This window comes from Nuphar pumila, chromosome 2 (assembly GCF_984573655.1).
Source record: "Nuphar pumila chromosome 2, dmNupPumi1.hap1.1, whole genome shotgun sequence".
NCBI classification, from domain to species: Eukaryota; Viridiplantae; Streptophyta; class Magnoliopsida; order Nymphaeales; family Nymphaeaceae; genus Nuphar; species Nuphar pumila.
Window position 1 is genome coordinate 116,765,447 of NC_143250.1, and position 23,242 is coordinate 116,788,688.

Sequence of the window (23,242 nt, forward strand, 5' to 3'; positions counted from 1 at the left end):
ATACTTAAATCAATCTTTCTTATAAGTCTCAATGGCTCCTAGCATTCATGGGTTTGTCTTCATCAAATGATCCAAATAAGCATGAAGCATCTTGAAGGTCTATGTCATGCTTGTTTGTAACTAATCTCCACAGCTTCCTTGTTACTGATGTCATTAATAAAAAAAAATTAGTCATCTTCAGGTTAGCAGGTAGGCAATTATGAATAACACCTAAAATCCATGTGAAAAAGCAATTTTTTCACTCGAAGGTTGTCTAAAGAACTACCACATATATCCTCTCTTTCATACATTTTTGCTTTAAAGTATGTTCGCTCAAAGGATTTTTTAGGAGAAACCAACCATAGTTTACATGTCTTTGTCATGCATATAATAGTCACTCTATTACTAGAGATCTTCGTGAATTTTATTTTATAGTTATGCCTTATCACACGATCTTTCAAAAATTTACGATAATGCTTTAAATCATTAAACATTTGGTCAACAATAATGTATCCATTATTTGAATTTGGTCAACTTTTAAATTATCATATTTGTATCATTTGCATCTACCATTAATTGTCCCATGTCATTTATGCCTTGGTCCTCTCTCATCGTTTGAGTCATTATCAGTACACTCTTAGTTGTTTAAAGAATCGATGTCATCATTAGTTGGTTGTTCGGATGCACAAACTAAATGACAAGGCATCATATTTATCTCTTCATTTGCTTGCTTGAATACATCATTCTTGCATTTTCAAATTTCATGATTAACCATAAAAATAATATTTGCATCTCAAACATAGAATTCACAATTCATAAATAGTACTTCATTATTCATAAATTCATAGCTAAATCATTGACTGCCTTTGAAGGATAGATGTTATCTCCAACATCAATAGTATGGGTTTGCTTATGTAATTTCATATTCTCTACACAAATCTTATGAACATGTACAACATTAATTGTTTTGCAAGTTAAGCATTGCAAGAACGTACGACATTTTATATCTATAATTGTTTGGGATAACTGCATACCATTTGTACGCATGTTACGAACATTCATATTGTCAATTATTTGGGAGAGTTGGATGTTCGCGGTGTGATTGCCCTCAATAGATACGTTACAAATTGTTTGAGATAAATGCACATTCTCCACACAAATCCCGTCATTGTTTGAAGTACTATTTTTTCAATCACTATTTCGTTCTGCTTCTTGAAAATCACTTCTAACTGCTTCTCTAATAGGATCATCAATAAAACGGTGATATATTTTAACCATTTCTGAGATCATGAACTGCCTACACCAACCACACAATATAGCATGCATTAAAGAAAAATAGCATGTAACAAATGTCCATTCATATAGCCTTTATACATTCAATCAACACAACTGCTTAAATCAACCATCGTTATCTCACACTAAAAATAAATCAATTCAACTCTAACCTCGTTCCCCCAATTCAATGTTTATGAACAATCAACCCTACTCCATCACCTTAAAGTAAACCAATCATAAATGTATATTTTGATGTCAAATATTAAATAAAATACAAGCAAACAAACATAAATCATCATCAACAACCAAATACAATTACTATAATATATATATATATATATATATATATATATATATATATAGAGAGAGAGAGAGAGAGAGAGAGAGACATACGAAAGGGGGTAATGTGGAACCTCTTTTCGTCAAACGAAACACATCTAAGTGTATTGAAAAACTATATTTAGATCGTCGATAAATGTTTGGGCCAAAAAAATGGATTTAGTGATGCCCATGATCGCTGCTAAATCTATTATTTCTTATAAATGTGTGCACGTTGCTGATCTCGCATAATCAACGACGAATCCTAAGAATGCAAGATAACATAACCTCACTAAAATGTTGAAAGATTAAGTCTTTAGGAATCGCAGGAAGAAGAAAAGAAAAATGGTTAGGGTTTTAAAGGAAAAAGAGCTAGGGTTATAAAACAAAACAAAAAAACATAAAAAAAAAATGTCAAACCAGAATGACTTTAGATGAATAAGAAAGCGTGCAAAGTTAAGGACATTCACAAAATAACATTTGCAAGTTTAAATTATAGCATTCACATGTTAAAATAGATTGGCATTGCATTAACGCATATAGAATTTGTAAAAACCATACCATACATTTATAGACATCCAGACTTTATGTGATTTTTAATTAAAAGAGGCTTGCATGGTATCTGCACGAAGGTTGGAACATCTGCAAATGTGTGACGTGAACCTACTGAGATCGAATAAAAAAACATGTGAAAGTAAGGACATTCACAACATAAATGAGTTTTTAGTTAAAGAAATTGTGCATGTCATCTATATGAAATGTATGGCACGAATCCGCCGAACTTGAAATTTTAAATTATAAAAGGTTCGCATCAAACTTGCAAATATCAAAAGATCCATGCATTTCAGATGTTAATCTTCTGTGTTGAAATTTTAGTTATATTCACAAATTTTTTATATGAATTTTGTCAGGTCCACAAATCTAATAGTTATTGAGATGTTACGATCTTCAAACGGTGTACATATCTATCACGCGAACATCAGCAAGTTCGTCTGTAAAAAGGGTATAAATGCCTCAAAATTTTGAGAATTAGTATTTCAACAAATTAGTAGGCATTTTCAAAATGTACCATTTTTTAAGAATAGGATCATTTTCTGTTTTTTTAGATAATCCAAGAGAAAAAAAAAAACATCACTGATCGTACATTAGCTGGCCTTCGGTTTGTAAAACCCTTGAGGTTCCCCCTGTCCATCGGGGAGTGCACTTAGCTTCGACCTTGCAGCACAGGACGCCACCAGTGGGTTTCAAACTTGTGACATCCCTTCAACTTAGTGAAATTGATAAGTCGCCCCAACCACATGAGAGGAATCCACAAGGTAGGATCAACTTTGTTATTAATTTGAAATGTGTAGAAAGTGAAAGCAAAGATTGTAGCTTTTCTGTGAGTGCAGTGTGAAACGTAGTTAGGGAAGTAATATATGTAGAGTGATTTTATAGAAATACAACTTTCTTGCTGGCATCACAAATAATGGCAACCTTTTCAACCCAAATTCAGCGGTCAGGCAATAATTTACTTGAATTTTTTAAAATAATTCTTGCCAAAACTTATGCAATATTTATATACCACAGCCCCAACAACCTCATGGGAGTGCATGTAATACCACGAATGGTGGAAAGTGAAGGCATTCCATTTGAACCATTGTCACAGTCAATGCATAGCCAACTTACGGCACCTGATCAATATCAGGTACTGGCTATAGATTGACAAGTTATCAATTTATCGGCATTCTTCAATGACCACTAGAATTTTACAATTAATGTTAAAACTAAGGCATCGGAGAATGGTGGCTCACTTCAAGTAAAAATACCCAATGTTAACAAACTCTAAATGCTCATAACCTTTGCAATCTAACCAAATGAGATCCCCATTAAAATGTAGACTATATATTTGGTTGGACTCGAACACAAAGAAGACACATGGCCTTGTCTCATATTCTTCTTTTTTATGATGCTTTATCAATAAAATCAAAGGAATTTCCATATGCTACTTGGTTACTTCCCCAATTTTCAAACTCAGTCCATCCGTCAAGAGTGCACATACACGCACACAATGTAAGTTGAGCGAGTTAGGAAAGACATGAAGGCTAATAGATAAGAGTTGGTGCTACGCCCTCATTCTACTCTGCTATACAAAGGTTAAGTCACTTGGCTCGGCACTAGGAGAGCGACGGGCGGACGGAATGTGGTCATTCAATTACTATATCAAATTATAGATGCACGATACCATTGATTTTAGTTAAATCTGATCATCAAATACTAGAGGCAACAACTGATGCCTTTAAGATAAACACATGCCTAGCATAAATAGATAGATTGAAATTACAACACAGATTAAGGGCCAAAAAATCACTTTATAGTTATACGGACATAAAGCAGCAAAGCTCTCTCTCTCTCTCTCTCTCTCTCTCTCTCTCTCTCTCTCTCTCTCTCTCTCTCTCTCTCTCTCTCTCTCTCTCTGTTAATGGTCTAAATAAATAAATAAGAGTCCTTACACATGGAACCCAAATAACATGTAAATACTATTATATATAAAACATACACGTGATTTTTCAACCTCATGGGTCTAAACTCAAAACCCCCAACCGTGAGTGGGGAGGACAGACGCTGCGGAACCATAATATTTACAAGACAACAGAGTTGATACAAACATCCTAGTACGGAGCCATAACTCGATCAAAGGCATCAACTAGCAAAAAGTACAAACCTTCGAATAACACAAGATTCGGTTATACAAGTAAGCGAAACCATCGGAGTTCATGCACACGAACTGCTGAAGAGACGCTTCAGACTCTGACATACCATACGAAGATTTCCCACGCCAGTTATCTGTGAAAAGAAAATGGAAATTTGAGGAAATAAAAATACCTACTAAGAAACAAATCGATGAGTAAAAGTAAAAGAAGTCGCATAAGAGAGCCACCTTCGACATTATTTCAAGAAAAGAAACTCATGATGGCGAACAAAAAGCAAATTTAGAAATAGCAGCTTCTCGATTCATTATGAACCAAAATCCTCTAAACACCAATAGAATTAAAGAGGGTGAGTTTTATTACTTTATAGTAGGGATGCCTTATGCAGATCCACCAAGATTTGGCTAAAAAACAGATTAAAAAACTGCATAAATATAGTTGAGCCTGTGATGACAAGTTATAAATGGCATATAAGCTGCTAATCAATGATGTGAAAAGGGTTGAGGGCCTTGAGGCATAGCGAGGCGCTCCACCAAAAACCGAAGCGAGGTGTAAAACGTAAGCCTCAGTATTTTTTTTTAACTTAAAAAATATTTTAAAAATTATCTAAAAATACAAAGAAATAAAAAGATGCTTTATTGATGAAGCAACAACCAATAAGTTTCCAGATTAAATCTTAACTTAATACATGCCTACGATTCCAGTTTATGGAAATCTTAACACCACTAAACCAATTCCAGTTTATTGATGGCCCTACTGACAATATAATTCAGTTTCTGTGTTCCTATATCACAAACAGACAATTTCAAGGCACCATCAGATCCATGTAAATTGAAAAAAGGTGAAAAGTGAAAAAAGTCAATAGAACAATCACGAATAGGAGTAGGACACACAATCTTTACAAAAATCAACACATACACAGTTAATTACATGTATATACATAATCACATGCACAGTCAATTAATTGCACAGAGGAAGAAGAACATAGGAAGAAGGAGGAGGAGGAGGGAAGAAGAAAAATAAGAAAAAAGGAAGAGGAAAGAAGTGGCAGCAGAGGAAGGGAAGAAGAAAAAGGAGGGAAAAAGAAGAAGAAAAGGAGAGAAGAAAAAGAACAGAGGAAGAAGAAGCGAAGAAAAAAGGAGAGAAGAAGAAGAAAAGGAGGAAGGAAGAACAGAGGGAAGAAGAATAAGAATAAGAAAAAGGGAAGAGGAAAGAAGAAGTGGCAGCAGAGTAAGGGAAGAAGAAGAAGAAGAGGACACGAAGAAAAAGGGAGGGAAGAAGAAGACGAGGACACCAAGAAAAAGGGAGGGAAGAAGAAAAATGAGAGGACAAAGAAAAAGGGAGGGAAGAAGAAAAAGAAAAAGGGAGGGAAGAAGAAGAGGAAGGGAAGAAGAAAAAAAAAGAGACAGAAAGTACATACCCGGGGGTAGCGGCTGCTGGAGGTGGCTGCCTCTGGTGGTAGCTGCCGGCAGTGATGAGGAGGGTTGGAGCAAAAGGGAGGAGAGACAAAAGGGGGAGGGTGCCCTAATATTGGGCGTCTCTCCCCTTTTTCTTTTTCTTTTTTTAATTGAGGTGTGTGCCTCACCTTGAGGTGTGCCTCACTACAGGGGGGTGTGCCTCAAGGCGTATGAGGCACATGTGTCATACACATTTGCGCCTTAGCCTTGCACTTCAAGGCAAAAAGCCCTTCGCCTTGAGGCGGGGTGCGCTTTTTTCACCTTGAAGTGCGTCTTTGAAAACACTGCTGCTAATATTTATAGGATATTAGAGATTTGAACATATTAAAAGGATGAAGGGATTGCTAAAGATTATGCTAACTTAGGTTTTTGGCATACACCCAAAAAATGCACGTTAAAGGATACTCTACTGGCGTACTGGGGGATAATTGTGACTTTGGAAACCAGTGGAAAACAGTACCCTGCAGGATCATTTAAATTAGTATAATAATTAATTTTTTAATGCTTAGTATGTATTCAGATGTTCTTAATTGACATTATTATTCAAACAATTATTTAATGCTTCACGCACGTGTGTGTGTGTGTGTGTGTGTGTGTGAGAGAGAGAGAGAGAGAGAGAGCAGAGCTGGTAAACGAGCCAAACAAACTGAACAGCATGTATTTGGGCACAGCTCGTTTACCATAAAACCCAGCTCAGGTTCGGTCTGGGGCTCATGTCTACCGAAGCAAGCTTGAACCCAATCCAAATGAGCTGGCTCATCTAAAAAAAATTATATGCAGTTTACAAGTTGAGAACAGTGGGACTAGAACAGCAAACCTCTCTCTTACCTGTCATACACTCTAACCAACTGAACAAACATAATTTTTGTATATATAATACACATTATATATATATATATATATATTATGTTTTCATGAGATTATACGCTCAACTCGTTTATGCTTAACGAGCATCTCATGGCTCGGCTCACCATCTATACAACCTGATCATGAACAAGTATGGGACAAGCCAAGCCCTGAGCTGCTCCATTTGTTCCCCAGCCCTACAAGAGAGAGAGAGAGAGAGAGAGAGATTGCTTAGAATTCAGTAACACCAACATGCACATCTTGGGCATGTTTAGTACCACATCGCATAGTTGGCAAACTCGCCGATTTGAGCCGGTCAACTCGGTGACTCGGTCTGAGTCGGGTCCCCAACCGAGTTACGATTCGACTTTAATTCGTTTTGGAACAAAACTCCGTTTGGGACTCTGTCAAAACCAGTACAAACCGTTCCACTCGACCAAGTTCCCGAGTTATTATTAACTATTTCACATGGTAATAATAATGAATATAGAGGTGGAAGTCTTACGAGTGGCATATTTCTCACATCTTGTTTGGGTCTCATTTAATTCTTTTGACCAAATTGTGTTTTTGGAATTTGGATGTCGATGGAATATGTGCCAGGACCAGAGTTGGTGGGTCCAAGTACCCTATGTGGATCTAGAGGAAAGTGGCAGCAATGGGCCTAGGCCCATGGGTAACTCATGAGTTTGACTTTAGTGACTTGAGCGCGTGGCAGGCATGAAATCTGGGTCCAATCTCCACCATATTACCTTTGAAACTAAAGGTATTAAGATATTTGGACCCAGAATAGCAAACTTAAGTAAAAATTCATCATGTAAATTGTATTTTCTATATTTTCATTTTCATTTTCATTTTACAATAGTTTAAATGTATTTTTAAAGAATTTTATTTTAAAATATATAAAAAAAAAAAATCAAACCTATCCGAGTTTACTCGCTAAGTCATGACTTATACCCCCAAACAGTTTTTTCCCAAGTCACCGAGTTGGCCAACCATGCCTCAACGTTCACTAAGAACAATTGTTTAACCCAACTTAAGCAGGAGAATGAGAGCCAACTAAAGGTCAAGGTGGTTCTCTACTTATGCAATCGACAATCAGATGCACATACACAAACCAAGATTGACCAATATTTTCCCTCTATATACATGTATTTCATAAAATATGTCAAAATTGATCAATATCAAACCCGAATTCCATGCATATAACAAAAAACCATTTGATACAAAGATTTCCTCGATGAATTGATTCAAGAAGACTCATGTCACTCCAAATCAAACATTTGTATATACTCCAAGTATGATTTACCAAAGATGAATATCAATACTTCCAAGCATAATGCCATGCCTGAAACAGAACACCACCATCAGTACTCCCCACAGAAACACGCACGTTTGCATGTGTTTTCGCAGAAACCCGAGGGTTTCCATGGCATGCAAACTCATGCTTAGGCAGTGTTTGTATTGCAGATGCAAAGAACCGTGGACTAGTGCATCCAGGATTCAAGAATAGGAGGGTCCTTGGTTGTCAAAGGCAGCCTGGGCGTAGCCCCGCCGCCTCGGCGATGCAGTTTGGGTGGTGTGGCCCTAATTTTCTGCCTAGGCGGTTTATAGTCATTGACCAAGTGTCAACGACTATAAAAGGGGAGCCCGTTTTGCTTTTCTTTTCGCATTCGACTCTCTTAGGGCACGACGACGACGAAGTTTAAAAAAAAAGGTACTCTCTCTCTCTCTGTATGTTTTTTTTTTGTCTTTTTTGAAGCAACATATAACTTTGTGTTATGTGTCAATCAAATAATTTAGTCCAAGCATTGCTTTAAGAGTGGTTTTCTACAGTTTATAAAATTTTAATTGATTCCTAGATGGCAACATATAACTTTGTGTTGTGTGTTAATCAAATAATTTAGTCCAAGCATTGCTTTAAGAGTGTTTTTTTACCGTTTATAAAATTTTGTTGAAATGAAGTTTGCTACTGAAGAATGAAGATGACTTTCATATATAGACATGTTTTTGAACTCTATGTTTAGTTAAATGTATTGTGTTGTTAAATGTTAAATGTTAAATGTTAAATGTTAAATGTTTTGTATTGAACAATGTATTGAGCAGGTTATTTAATATAATTATCTTATATTCTTCAACAACATATTTTGTTCTGCTATTGCTTATTGTTGATTGATTTTATTTTGTAAACATGTTTGTTCTTAATTTTAGTAGTTTGTTTATAAATTTGTATGTTTTTTTTGTTTTTTTTATTTGGGGCACCGGCTAGGCCCCGCCAAAGCCTCGCCTAGGCTTTTCAGGGGGCTCACCGCCTAGTCTCCACCTAGCGCCTATGATAACTAAGGGAGGGTCTGACTCTTGTATCCTTCCCAAATGGGACGCAAGGCACTCTTGCATCCTATTTGGGACGCAAGGGTCCAGCATCTGATGCGGAGCCCCAAGCCCACCATTTCGACGCAATTGTCCTGGTGCACAATTTCATCCGTGCAATCAAACCCCAAAAATTGTAAAGGTCAAGGTCATCTCATATATGTCCTATTTCGGGTTTAAGCAGGATCGCCCATGTCTGCTGGAGTTAACTAAGAATACCTTTGGACTATAACGGCCTTTTTGTATGTATATAATAGTGTTACTATACAATGAATAAAAGAAGAGAGAAGGGTGTCAACAGAAACCCCAAAATTTTGAGCCCTAACATCCACTTCTCTTTATCATTCTTTCTTCCTCATCTCTCCTTGTCATTAACTTCATTCTTCTATTTTTGAGCATCTATACTACCAAAATGTAGACCCCTTTAGTGGTCAGGACCATTAAGTCTTTTACTTGGGTCATGTAGGTGCAATATGGGACCACATTTCGTGAATGGCATCTCAATGCAATCCATGAGACAATTTTGTTTATCTCAAAACTAGAATTCAAATGCTTAAAACGAAGCATGCCCAACATTGACGGCCCATTTGGAAACAGGTAGTTGAGGCAGGAATTCAGGAACTCAGTTGGAGTTCAGTCAAACTACTCTACCAATAGTTGATTGGAAGAAAGGAACTGAGAAGATAATGGATGATGTAACCGCAACACTTACCCCTTTGTACTTGCACCCAAAAGCAGAGGCAGTATTTGCCAATTCCACAAAGGGCTTCACTTCTCCAATTCCATAAACTCCCTCCAACGGCCAACAGCCAACAGAGCCTAAATGAGCCATGATAACTGCCACTAGATTTGGTCTGCAAGGTTCTGTAGACAGTACCAAAAAAAATTGGATGATGCCTGTAGCATCTAACCATGCATAAACATCTTTTCCAAGCAATACTCTAAGTTTTGATTTCTTGAACCTCCCCAAATTTTGAATTATGCACAAAAATCTTTCCCAACCTTAGTAGGGAAAAAATAGGCTGGATATAGGGCATCTTGGGGTGCACCATGTTGTCTAAAAATGAAACAAACACGGTGACTTAGACTGGGTACGACAAAATCAACACATATAATCCCTATCAAATCAACCCACTTTCATTTAGCAAAGTTGGTTTTATGTATTTCTTTTAGATGTCTGTTATTGCATTAATATAAACATCAACAGAATTGGATTCATCTATTATTCATAACACCATATCTATATCCATGTCCACACGAAATATCAAACCCGACACACTTTCTACATAGTTTAGTATCACTCTCATATTCATACAAATCAATCAGGATCGAGCAGCTACCTAACCCACATTAGACAGATTCTCAGCACTAATAGCCTTTAATGTGAATGTGATGCAGTATGACATTGAAATTAAGAAAGCCAAAAAGGTGAAAGGAAAGATGGGTAGGAAAACAGAGTGGGAACCCTTACCTTCGGACAGAAGCGGATATCCAATGTTTCAAGCATATTGCAATGTGATATTGCATCTTCCACAACTTGCTCTTCAATCCCACAAGACTGCAGGATCATTGTCCAAAAATCATCAAGGGGAGAAAACAAAAATATAGTTCATACACCACTGGTAAAATGTAAAATTTAATGAAAAACTTCATGATACAGAAAAAAAGGTATAAAATAGTTAACAGGAACACCATGTGTACTCCACAACTATCACATCATGACATAGACTTTGACAAATAATGAATAACTTCTATAGCATGTTAGACGTATTATAAACTTATATAAGCCAACATATTTGCCAATTGTTATAGTAAATGTCAATTACGTGTTTAACAGCATGTGAAGTGCCAACCTGAAGCAAAAGGCTGGTCAGCCTGGGGCAATCAAGGATCAAAATCTCCAATGAGCAACAATTGCTGAACCAGAAAACAAACAAGGAACATATTGATCATAACTAAAAGCCAAAAAAGAATCTTAAGCACAAGCATACAACCATCTAACTTTCCTAAAAAGTACAAAAGGAATAGACTAACCTCAAATTCAAGAAACACAGATTGCAACACACTAAGTTGACTTCCTTCAGATTAGCAGACAAAGATAGGTTCAATGATGACAAATGAAAGCAGCCAGCAGATGGAGGAATAATAACTCTCTTTATGTTTGGGCAACCAACACAATTAAGATTCTGAAGCAACCGAACAGGCTCCTCATTGATCTCGCTGCCATTTCCCAAACCAGGTAGAAGATGATTTGATTGATCATCATTTGCAACACCTGAGCTCCAATCAAGATCATGCATGTTAGCACATCCATTTAAGCTCACATGTGTAAGATGGGTACAACAAGCAAGAAGCTCTTCAATAGCAGACTGGCAGATACTCCCATAAGACAAGTCAAGCTCACGAAGGGCTGGAAGAGCACCTCCCTTATGAAGAGCATCCAGTGAGGAGTTATCAAGATACTTGCATGCTTGCAACTTCAGGACCTACAAAAGAAAGGAAGAATTAATTAATCAATACTTCAAATAATTCCTCCAATACAAATACGAGTTAGAGACTTCCTTTAAATCAACAAATGCATATGCATGTCCTTCAATAGGGGGGGGGGGGGGGGGGGAGTACGGTAAAATGCATACACATGCATGAGTTTCATGCATATCCATGTACCAGGACGTAGATTTGAAAGTTCACATGATGTTTCCAAATAGTATTTGCAATGTTAGATACAATTAACCAAATATACAAAAGCAAATCTTTGCATAAAATTCATTAATACTTTCATAATTAAGTCCATAGCAACAAAAAAGGGATTTCACAAAAAGTTTTACTGTTCCAGATTGCAAGTGGTTAGGGCTGCACATGAGCCGGGTTCGATCCAAGCTTGGACTGGTTTGAACTCGGCTCATAAAAAAAACAAACTGTTCAAGCTCAGTTCGAGCTCAAGCCGAGCTTGAAGAGACTCTGTCCGCATTCGGCTCGAGCTGAATATCTTCACTTTAAAAAAAATTGAAATCCGTTTGAGCGCTGATGGGATTTGAACTCAACGCTCTTCCATAAATGACCAACACCATAACCGTTAGGCTGAAACCCTTTTCTTGGTTGTGTTGTCACTAAAATATGAAAATATACTGATTTTATATGCATTATTAACTAATATGAACTGAACTTAATCGAGCTTAATCAAACTCGATTGCATGTTCAAGCTCGGCTTGTTTATGTCTACCAAGACTGAGCCTTTGTTCAAGCTCAGCTCATTTGTCTTTTTGGACAAATTCGAGACAAGCTTAAACAGGTCGAGCTTGAGCCAAGCCCAAGCTAGCTCGGCTCGTTGTGCAGCCCTACAAGTGGTGGACATTTATTCTCAAGTCATAGTCGATAGAATCAAGCATCGGAAATTTTATTTGCAAAAAAATTTCAGAACAATGCATATATTGCTTATTTATCAACAAGAAAAATCTAGCAATTTACAGAAACAAAAAATGTAAGAATTTTAGAAAGGAAATATTTGTCTGAAAACTGGATTGTCTCATGAAAATATCATTATAACTGCACAAACAATTCAAATAAATTAATGAATTTCTAGGATTTTTAATGCCCCGTCAAGGTTTTCATTTCTAAAATGAGAAATCAAATTCTCAACTAACTTACTAAAAATTTCAAAATAAGTTTGAGATGTAAAGCAAGAACACCGTTCTAGACAGGCAAGCCAATCATAGAACTAAAAGTGAAAGGTAACTCATATTTATTTCAAAAATTTACAGCTGCCAAGCATATAGACATTACCTCAAGTTGCACACAACTCTCAAAAACAGGTTGCAAGTTCATTAAGAATGTATATGACAAATCAAGCAAGGTCAATTTTGGAAGCTGGCACAATGAGGACAACCCATCAGGACCAACAGATGGACATGACATCAAGATCAAAGACTCGATGTATGGACAGGAAGAAGTTGTAGCTGAGAGGCAATCGTCCTGAAGTTGACTGCAAATGAAGACCACACGTCAAGTAAACACCTATACATCCCCTAAAAAAAAACCTATATAGAAGAAGAAAAGAGCATGAATTGAAAAACAGATGGTACAAGCAAGTACCAAGCAAAAAACAAAAGATGCTGAAGCACTACCTGCAAAAAGATGCATCAAGAGAGAGCAAGCTTGGACAATTTATTGCAGCTTGAGACAGCACACCGCACCCTTTCAGTTCCAATACTTTCATTTGTGATGCTTCAAGCCTAAGGGTATTCAATTTGGGACAAATGCCAAGATTAAGTGACCTAAGCCCAACCTACAAGGACCAAAAGATTAAAGATGAAAAAGAGAAAACAGTTTGTGATTGATATATCCAAGGCATTTAACATTTATTAGAAAATACCGAAAGCATGTGGCCCAACTGCCCAAGTTATAAAGAGGTATATGTCTCCTGGTATTGATTGGCAGAGGACAACTAATTAATTTGACAAGCTCTGAACTGATTTTTTCTCCAAGAAGAACACATTAATGGGCTTGTTAAATCAAAACCCAATATGATAATACTGGAAACATGCTAATAAGTCCAGAGTTGACTATTTAGCACTTGTCATTAAGGGCTTCCCTCAAGACCACCAAACATGACAATGAACTTGATACAAGAAAACTTAAAGGATCTGTCTGCACTCTACAAGAAGCCTAAGCAGTACAGATGATGGGGAGCAAACAAAAGACCCCAACCAATACCTTTATTCTTGAGACAGAATTAGTCTCTGCCATCAGACATTTTAGGAAGGGATTATAATGAACAATCCACAATTTCCAAAGACAATCTAGATTACCATCATGAGTTTTCCAACAATAGGCAACATCAGCCATCAATAGATCTTTCCTGTGTTAGGCGAGCACCATTTCCTATGTTCAGTGGCTACTCGCCATAAAAACATGACATGATGACAAAAGCTTGGTGAAAAACTTAAAATGTCCAATAACCAAGTCACCTGCTCTTTTAGGCAAGTGACTTCACTCTGCTTCAATAAATATGGTTAGGATGGGAATCCCGTAGAAAACCACAAATGCAACTTTCCATGTGGATTAGGACATTAATGAACATAGAAGGAGCAAACATAGATAGTAAATAGGCAGGCCAATAAGGACCGACCTAGTCGATTCAACTGGCCGTAGATAGATGCCCAGATTTTCAGGAGAAGAGCATTCCCATATTTTTTCAGCACCCTTAAACATGTGCTTGAAAGGATGCTATCACTCTTCACAATCAAAGATCCTTGAATCCTTCAAAGAAGCCTTACCTTTCACATGATATATCAAAAACAATAAAGATCCATTTAGATACACTGACTTTAAGGTCCAAAGAGATCTCTAAATGTTTGAGTTTTCAACTGCATAAGACCCCTATGTCACACGGACTCTTCTAACAGGGCACCGCACCCGCACCCAGGTGGGTGCGACACTTGGACATAGCTTCCTTTGTGTTAGGTGAGGTCCACCACACTGAGGTCCATTTCTATCCAAAAGTAGATTCAGTTAACCCTAATCAAGTCCATTTTTATCTATATTATATATATAAATACATAAATGCACACACATACATGTAGTTAACTTAAAACTGATAAAAATTATATATATATATACCCTCCCCGCACCCCCCGCACCCAAGTTTTTTAAAGTTCTGCATCGCCGCACCCGCACCTATGTGACATAGCATAAGACAGATTTGTATGAAATGGCTTGGGCAGGGGTCAATAGAGAGGAAACATCGCTAACAAGTCCACAGTTTTAGGTATACTTTCCCATTGACCATGCCAAAGAGTAGCAGCAAAAGCAGATAACTTATCTTCAAGGCTAAAACAACACCCCTAAGCTCCACTGACCATACACCAGTCCACATCCATCAACAAAAAGAGAGCTACATAAACTACTCTTGGAGAACACCTTACCATTATCAGGCTCAAATCTCACTGGCCACTATCTGCAGCTCAGCTAATAACTAATCTTTCTCTACATTTCGCAAGAACTTACACTACAGAGTAAAAGGGTGTCAACTGGTCGGACCTGGTTCAGACCCAGGTAGGTCTGAACTCGGATCTGACTTTAAGGTGCTGGTACCAGATACAGGCCGAAGTCCGATCAGATCCACCATAAGAAAAACCATACCCGAGTCATATAAGGATTACATGAACCATGCTAGGTTCATACCAGGTAAAATAATATTTTTTATCACTTTTATATTGAAATCACAGGTCATAACCGAAGTCAGGGGTGTATGATATGAAATTTCACAAACCATATATGGCTCCATATTCTAATTGAACCCTTTGGAAACAACCTGGATTCTAGTCGGACCTCCTTTATCACCAAACCCTGACCCTATAGGGTTTGGTAATGGTCGTGCCTGGGTCAAACCCAACCCATTGACAGCTGAAAATTTGTGATTGCATGTGGATTTTTCCTAACTTATCTTGTTGAGAAGGTAGTATAAGGATCTAAAATTGTAAAAGAAACATAAAATTACCAAATGTGTACAAAATCTATTTTATGGAATTGCAATTAATAAGCCATATCCATATGCATGGAGGATTTCCAATATGATTCACTCTCTCACTTGTCACTTTGTCTTATTTCAATCTATTGAATATCACATAAACTTTATATATATAACGACATCAGTGCAAGCACTAAAAGTATAATATTGAGTTCTAAATTACATACATGCACCATACACTTTATTAAGAACAGTATGATGCCTTTATTTTTGAGGTCAAATACACAAGAAATGAAAGCCTTGAAGAAGTTCAGGCAAGTCTGTCAAAGGCAATTTTTGAATACCCATCAATTGACTAGTTGATTCAGCATAGTCAACCCATATAGGCAATCACTGGGATAACTCAATGAATGGCCCAGAAATCACACAAGACTACCAAGCCACAAGTTGACTCATCTGAGTCATACATACATATAATAGATGTTGCAAAGATGAGTCACGATTCATTGGATTCTAAAACCCTGCTTTAGGCAATGTTGGAAATAATGCTTTCCAAGAAAAATGATCCAACAAGAACTATATAGGCCACACCAAGCCTCCTAAAATTCTTAAAACACACCTCTTTGTACAAAAGACCCCTTGGGTTAGTGCACAAAGTATGACAAGTAGAGAATTCATGTGGCAATGAATACGAGATAAGTAATCAAAGGGTCTACGTTGGACCCTTCCACCTAAAATCTCTCAAAAAAAGTAGTGATAACCATATGGCTACCTACCACACATTAAGGTCAGACACGAGCAAATCTCATAAATTAAGCATAAAGATTAATAACATTTGTATTTACATTCAGATCAAATAAAAAAAGTCAACAATGCAGAAACAAGAAAATAACTTTAAAATGTTAATGAATATATAAACATATTCACTTACAGGGCAGAAAGATGCATCTTCGAGATGATCACAACCATCCAAAAAGATTTGCTGAAGGTTTGGACATCCAAGTTCAAGGCTTTTCATGCCACGACAACCAACTAGTGAAAGACTAACTAATGAAGCACTCTTCAGTCCCACCTTTGTCAAGCTCTGGTTGAAAAAAGCGAATATTACATTTGCTACATAAAAAGCTTTCCCAGTAATTAAAAATAAACACCCTCAGACACCATGCACTGGCAACTGAATTCAGACAGCTAAGGAAACTCAAGAAAATGTGACAATCAAATGACAAAATTAATTGAAATGGTATATGAAAGAAGCAAATTGCCAAAGCATGTTTCATTATCACCAATGAGGTAAACACACATTAAGCCACTTGCAACTTGCACGATTCACAATAAGAACATGAAGCCATCTATGGCTTTCATAAAGTGGAAAAGCCATTCTTATGGTCAATTCCAATGATTGCTAAAAATCCAACAGGCTTACAAGATTGTTACTGGTAAAACAATCACAAATGAATAGCACACAAAACTCAGTCAAGTACTGGGAGAGCTCCAAGTTCACAATAGGATGACCACCTACATTTCAGCTGTTTGTGCCTGAAACTTGATGACACTCACACTCATGAACACCCCAGTTTTTTCTTCATGTAATGTTCAAATATTCTTCATAAATGTGTCTCTAAACCTTGCTGTTTTGAATTTAAACATATTTATATCAATAATTTTTAGCATTTTTTTATAAATTATAAGCACCTTAATTACTTTGTATAAACCACATCTTCATGGCTTTTTCTAATCATATTTTATTCAATTTTAGTCTCTTATTCATCGGCATCATCTCTCTTTTAGTTCGCTTCTTTGAAAGAAATGAAATTCATTATGAAAAAGGTGATAAAACATCACCACCTGAATCTGTTGCGTGTTAATTTAGGTAAGGAGAAGATACATTGCCTATTTTAGCAGAACCAATCCAAGAAATGTCTGTATCGGGCCATTCCTTAGATGCATCCACAAGTACATCATTTTGGATCAGAGAGTGAATCAAGGTGGGATCACCTCTCCTTTAGTTCAAAAATTCACACATTAATTATATCACGGCATGAACATCATTAGCACCAGGGGCATTATCATCTTTTCATATTTCAGCAGTCATATGCCTACGGTCTCACATTTTTATTGTCTTTTGTCTCCACAGTTCATTAATTGAATTAGTTATGTGATATTCATTATTATGTGTTTGTTATTTGTGCTGCACTTATTTAAGCGGTATTGTTGTAACTATTCAAGTTGTGTTGACTTTGTTGCACCGCCCTATTAGGGCCTCTTCATATCATACAATATATAAAAGTAGAAGCAGCGATATTCGATGCCAAAATTTTGATTCTTTATGATCTTTCTTCAAATGGCACTCATGCCATGTGTTTTTAGCACGCAATTATGAATTTGTTATGAGTTTTGTATTTTTCACAAAAAACCAAGTGTTACTTAATGGCACTTCTGTAATTTTTTCAAAAACTATAAAGCTTACATTTGCCATTTAAATAGGTAAATGGCTCTCTCTCTCTCTCTCTCTCTCTCTCTCTCTCTCTCTCTCTCTCTCTCTCTCTCTCTCATAGGTAGCTTAGATAACTCTTTTTCTCTATCCTAACTTCACTTTAGGTCTCGCTCTTATCTCTCCAAAAAGGTAATTAGTTAGGTAACTTAGTTAACTCTCTCTCACTCTAAACCTATGTCACATGGGTGCGGGTGCGGGGGTGCGGCAGGGGCAAAAAATGTAATATATATATATATATATATATATATATATATATATATATCATGTATAGTGTATATGTATGAATGTATGGTAGCTGTTAAGGTCCATGTGTAATGCCCGTAAAAAAAAAAGTGTCAGACTCGTGTCAGACACGAGTCTACACGTGTCAGACACGAGTCGGGAGGGTTGGTCAGGTGTGTCGGGCCCGGATCCGGGTCCGAACCGGACCTGAGCCAGACCCGGGTTCTCGAAGCCTCGAGAACCTGCGTCTTTTAAAAGACGCAGGTGTCTCGGGCGAGGGGAAAAAACCCTCGCCCCTTCTCTCTCCTCGCCCGTTCTCCTCTCGCTCCTCCCTGCGGCCACCGAGCGCCAGTGACTCGACGCCGGCCACCTGTTTGCCTCCTCTCTCAGTCTGGCAGACCCCCCGATGACGCAAGCACCCCCCCTCTCTGTTCCCTGTGTCGCAGGACGTCGGCGATCGAAGCCGACGGCAGCCGCCAAGCTCCGGTGATCCCCCACCTTCGTCGCCTGTGTCCCTCGTCGTTGCCGACCTCCGAGCCTCTTCGCCTCCCCCTCTCTGAGTTCGGCAGTCCTCCCGGCGGCCACCTGCGACATCAGCGGCGACCTCATGACTGGCGATCGGCTGCGCCAGAACCCCGACGCCGGGAAAGTCGTCGCCCCTTCCACTCAGCCTCTCTCCCTGTTACATCGGCGGTCTCGTTTCTTCTGGCCACCTGACGTTTACAGCTGTCAGCGACAGCACCGTCGTTGTCCCCTCTCTGCTATGGTAGTCGTGGTTCCCGATGATCGCCTCCATCAGCGAGCAACCCCGACGGCCCCGTTGCTGCGGCCTTTCGAGGTGAAAAACCATCCCCTCCTTTTCTTCTCCTTTGTGAGGTTGGTCGACAGGGCGCTGAGCAACCCAAAAAAATCCAAAAATGGACAAAAATCACCCTGGGTGCGGTCAACGCACCCAGGGTCGGGTTGACCACACCCGGTGCCGCACCCGTATCGAGTCGCGTCGACGCGGGTGTGGCACCCTGCTAGCCGAATCCCTGTGACATAGCTCTAAACAAGTAATTAGGTGGGTATAATTTAGGTAACTCTCTCCCTACACTAACTCCACTCTATGTTTCTCTCATCCCCCTCTTAATAGGTAAATCTCAAGTAACTTAGATAGGAATTTAGGTAACTCTCTCTCCCTGTCCTAACTTTTTTCTACCTCTCTCTCTCATCCCCCTCCTAATAGATAACTGAGGTAACTCTTTCAACCTATCCTAACAACCCTCTCCATCTTTCTCCATCCCCCTCATAATAGGTAACTTCCAAGTAATTTAGGTAATTCTCTCTCTATCCCCTCCTACTATATATATATATATATATATATATATATATATATGCTTGTGAAGAAAGGTTTGCACATCTTTTGATAATGATTTTTGTGACGCTTCACAAATTAAAGGTATAGGAGTTAAAAATTTATTGTTGCTTTATGAGCTTAGTGATTTGATGAATTTTATTAAAATGGGAATTGATACTTTGGTATAATTCTTATACGAGAGATCTCACCGTAGAACGAGAAAACCTATAAGAAAACGTCGACGGGAAAGAAAGTGCAGCACAGTGAGCTTGATGTAACAGCTCTTCTCAATCATTGAAGGAGTTGATTCCATTAGACTCGATGTTGTATAACCCTGTCAAACACCTTAGTGGATAAGTCTGATGACTTATTTTTCAAGTTTCCTTTTTCTTTTTGTTCACTCCATGATACATCTCTAGCTAAGTAGAGCGAGATTACTGAATGCTAAAGTACCCTTTCATATATGTATATTTTTTGGAAATTCTAGAAGTCATTCATAAAATTGTTTAAAATGCAAGCATGTAATGCCAATTAATCTTATAGATAACCATATTAAAGAAAATCACCTCACAATTTCATCCCAAAGCGCAATAAGACAAGGTTCTCGAATGACCGAACTCTCTTAAACAGCTTCCATTCACACATTAGTACTATCATATAAATTCATCCCATCTGAGGATACAAAAAATTATTCCACCAGCTTTCTATCTAATGCCTATAAACCAAAATGAAAAACATCTTTTCTTACCAAAAATTACATTCAGATCAACTTCTTAAAACAAATGAGACACATAAAACAATGATACTTTACAAGAGATCCACAAGCTCTTTGATGAGGCTCAAATTTCATTACAACAATTTCTAACGTGACCAAAATATACACTCACCAGATCAAATGGTATCACCAATAAGAATATGCACTTTAGAAATTGCAGCAAAATTAGGGTTGAACACAAACCCTAAGAAGAAGAAAAAAATGATCAAAAAGATGACAGACAAAAATCAAAACCACTGATTAACTCACAAGAGGTATTTGACAACAGTGTTGCAAGTTTTGTATCGTACGATATGGTACGATAAGTATCGTTACTTTTGGGTTTTGTGATATGATACACACTCGTATTGTGTATCGTACCCATAGCGGGTATATCATATGATACACCTCTGACTTGTATCGTACAATAAAGGGTGTATCCTATGATATGGTATCAACGCACTTTAAAAAGGCCGAAAGTTACATTTTTCATTTTGAATTTTAAATACTTTTTGAAGGTCGACTTCTCCATTTGTCTAGAAACTATTACAAGGGAACCCACGTACCCTAGGAGTCGTGAGAGCAATTTGGAGGCCGATTCATGCGCTAGGGAGAGGGCTTTTGTGATTTTCTCAAGTAAAAATGCATTTTCACCATTTTTCACTCAAGGAAGTGGGTTAAGGTAAAAAATCATGGTTCTTTCCTTCTTATTGAGTTTTTTTATTGGAAGATGGCATCAAAGGATGCTGGCATAGCAATGGGGCACTCAAGTAGTGAGTGAAAACTGATTAAAAATCAAATGCAACTATTGCCAAAATACTTTTTTGGGTGGTATCACTCGGTTGAAGCATCATTTAGCCGAGACCAGAGTTACCAGTCGAGGAAGCGGGAGCGGGAAGCGATACGGGAAGCAGGAGCGGGAAGCGAGGCACTTTCAAAAATTTAGAAAGCGGGGAAGCGTGGGACTACTTAGAAGAAAATTTCGAACCGTCTCGGAAGCGACCTAGGAAGCGAACCGGAAGCGAAAAAAATAGAAAAAATGGGGAAGCGAGGGGGAAGTGTGAGGGAAGCGCGCTTCCCAAAAAAGGGGGACGCTTCCCCTCACGCTTCGGAAGTGCGACGTTTCGCACTTCCCCTTTTACCTAGGCGCTTCCGGTAACTCTGGCTGAGACACATCTTAATGTTGCCGCATGCACGTCAAGAAAATTGTCGAATGTCATGAAATGACAATGCCAACAATTACTTAATGGTCTTATTGAAAAAAGACAAGAGAGATGAATGAAGCAAAAATGGGGTATGCAGAGCCCTGAGAGAATGAGTATGACAAAGACGAGCTTCCTACTTCAGATCCTACAGCCCCTAGCATAAGATCCAAAGTAGGAAGTTTTGCAACGAAGGAGAAAGGTGTGGTTGGTGGTTGTAGTAGTGTCGTTGCGGGCACAAAAAGAAGAGGAGGATGGAGTTCTTCCAGAGGAAGTAGAGCTAGAGACTCTATTATGAGTGTTTTCCTTCATAGGACTACCCCTTGGGTGCAACCCGACATTCGTACTGTTATGACTCCTCAACATTTAGTCGAACAGCCGAATGTCACGGTTAGGAGATAGTTCTATGATGCATGCATTCCTTTCAATGCAGCAAATTTCTTTCATTTTCAGGCTATGGCAGATGTCATAACCAGTATCGGGACTGGATATAAAATATCTTCATATCATTCTTTGAGAGGAAAAGTTTTAGAAAATAATGTGAAAGAAGTGAAGGCATATTGTGATGAGATGAGACAGTTATAGAGAAAAATTATATATAGCATCATGGCAGATGGGTGGACTGACAGAAAGTCAAAGACCTTGATAAATTTCTTTGTATATTACTCCAAAAGAACTATGTTTTTGAAGTCAATTGATATGTTTGATATGCCCAAGGCAACATATGTATTGCTCACAGTTTTTTATCAGTTTGTGCAAGAGGTTGAACATCAAAATATTGTGCAATTTATTATTGATACTATAGCAAATTATAAGCAAATAAAGAATTGGCAAAAAAATTTGGGTCATTCATTTGAACCTCGTGTGTTGCCCATTGCATAGACCTCATGTTTAAGGACATCGACAACATGGATGAGATAAAGTAGACAATTGAATGCTGCCAAGAAATTACTAAATTTATTTACAATCATGCATGGGTTTTGAGCTTAACGAGAAAGTACATTTGTGGTGTTGAGTTGATTCGCAATGCAATTACTAGATATAAGACAATTTTTTTGACAGTGCAAAGTCTAATGAAGAATAGAGTTGCACTAAAAAAAATGTTTTCATCAGATGGGTGAAATGCATATCCCCATGCACAAAAATAGAAAGCCTAGAGAAATTGTACATATTGTACTCATAAGTGAATTTTTAGATTCATGAATGAAGTTGTTGAGAATAACTATACCTTTGGTGAAGGTGTTTTGATTGGTTGACATCTATGTCATATGGGTACGGGTGCGACACTTTCAAAAAACTTGGGTGCAGGGGTGCGGCAAAAATATAAAAAAATAATATATATATATATATATAAAGTCTAAAAGTTGGACATAAATGACCCTGGGTGCGTTGACCGCACCAGGTGCCGCACCCGACGTGGGTGCAGCACCTAGTTGGCCGAGTCTCTGTGACATAGGTTGACATTGAAGACAGACCGACTATGGGTTATCTCTATGAAGCCATGAATAAGGCAAAAGAGGTCATTAGAGATGGAAGAAAAAATGTGCATAACATCATTGATCTAGTGGACCGGACAACTTCATCAACCTCTTCATGCTGCAACATATTATTTAAATCCTGCATTTAAATATTCGACAGAGAAGTCAACAAAGGACTTTTAGATTGCCTCGAAAGGTTGAACCTTGAGTATAGCATTCAAGATCAAATTCATAAAGAAATGAAACTCATTAAGATGTATTTTTTCCCGTCAACATTAGCTCATACGCCTTCTCATTCTACAATGAGATCTCTCATATAAGAATTTCACTGAAATATCAATTCTCGCTTTAT

The 23,242-nt window shown here is 37.9% G+C and overlaps 1 protein-coding gene across 3 annotated transcripts in view; it reads right to left on the reverse strand.

The window, feature by feature from the left end:
- Positions 1-3,907: 3,907 nt before the first annotated feature.
- LOC149846871 (F-box/LRR-repeat protein 15-like) overlaps positions 3,908-23,242 on the reverse strand; it is a 30,104-nt gene continuing 10,769 nt past the window's right edge. The window contains exons 11-17 of one of the 3 annotated variants that reach the window (XM_089996627.1): positions 16,333-16,485; positions 13,057-13,217; positions 12,716-12,914; positions 10,967-11,418; positions 10,786-10,849; positions 10,404-10,490; positions 3,908-4,398 (exon numbers count right to left, since the gene is read on the reverse strand). In XM_089996627.1, the coding sequence (XP_089852753.1) occupies positions 4,327-4,398; positions 10,404-10,490; positions 10,786-10,849; positions 10,967-11,418; positions 12,716-12,914; positions 13,057-13,217; positions 16,333-16,485 (1,188 nt within the window). In that variant the 3' untranslated portion in view covers positions 3,908-4,326. Of the gene's footprint in view, positions 4,399-10,403; positions 10,491-10,758; positions 10,850-10,966; positions 11,419-12,715; positions 12,915-13,056; positions 13,218-16,332; positions 16,486-23,242 lie in introns of all 3 variants that reach the window. The other 2 variants (XM_089996629.1, XM_089996628.1) reach the window with 2 other exon arrangements.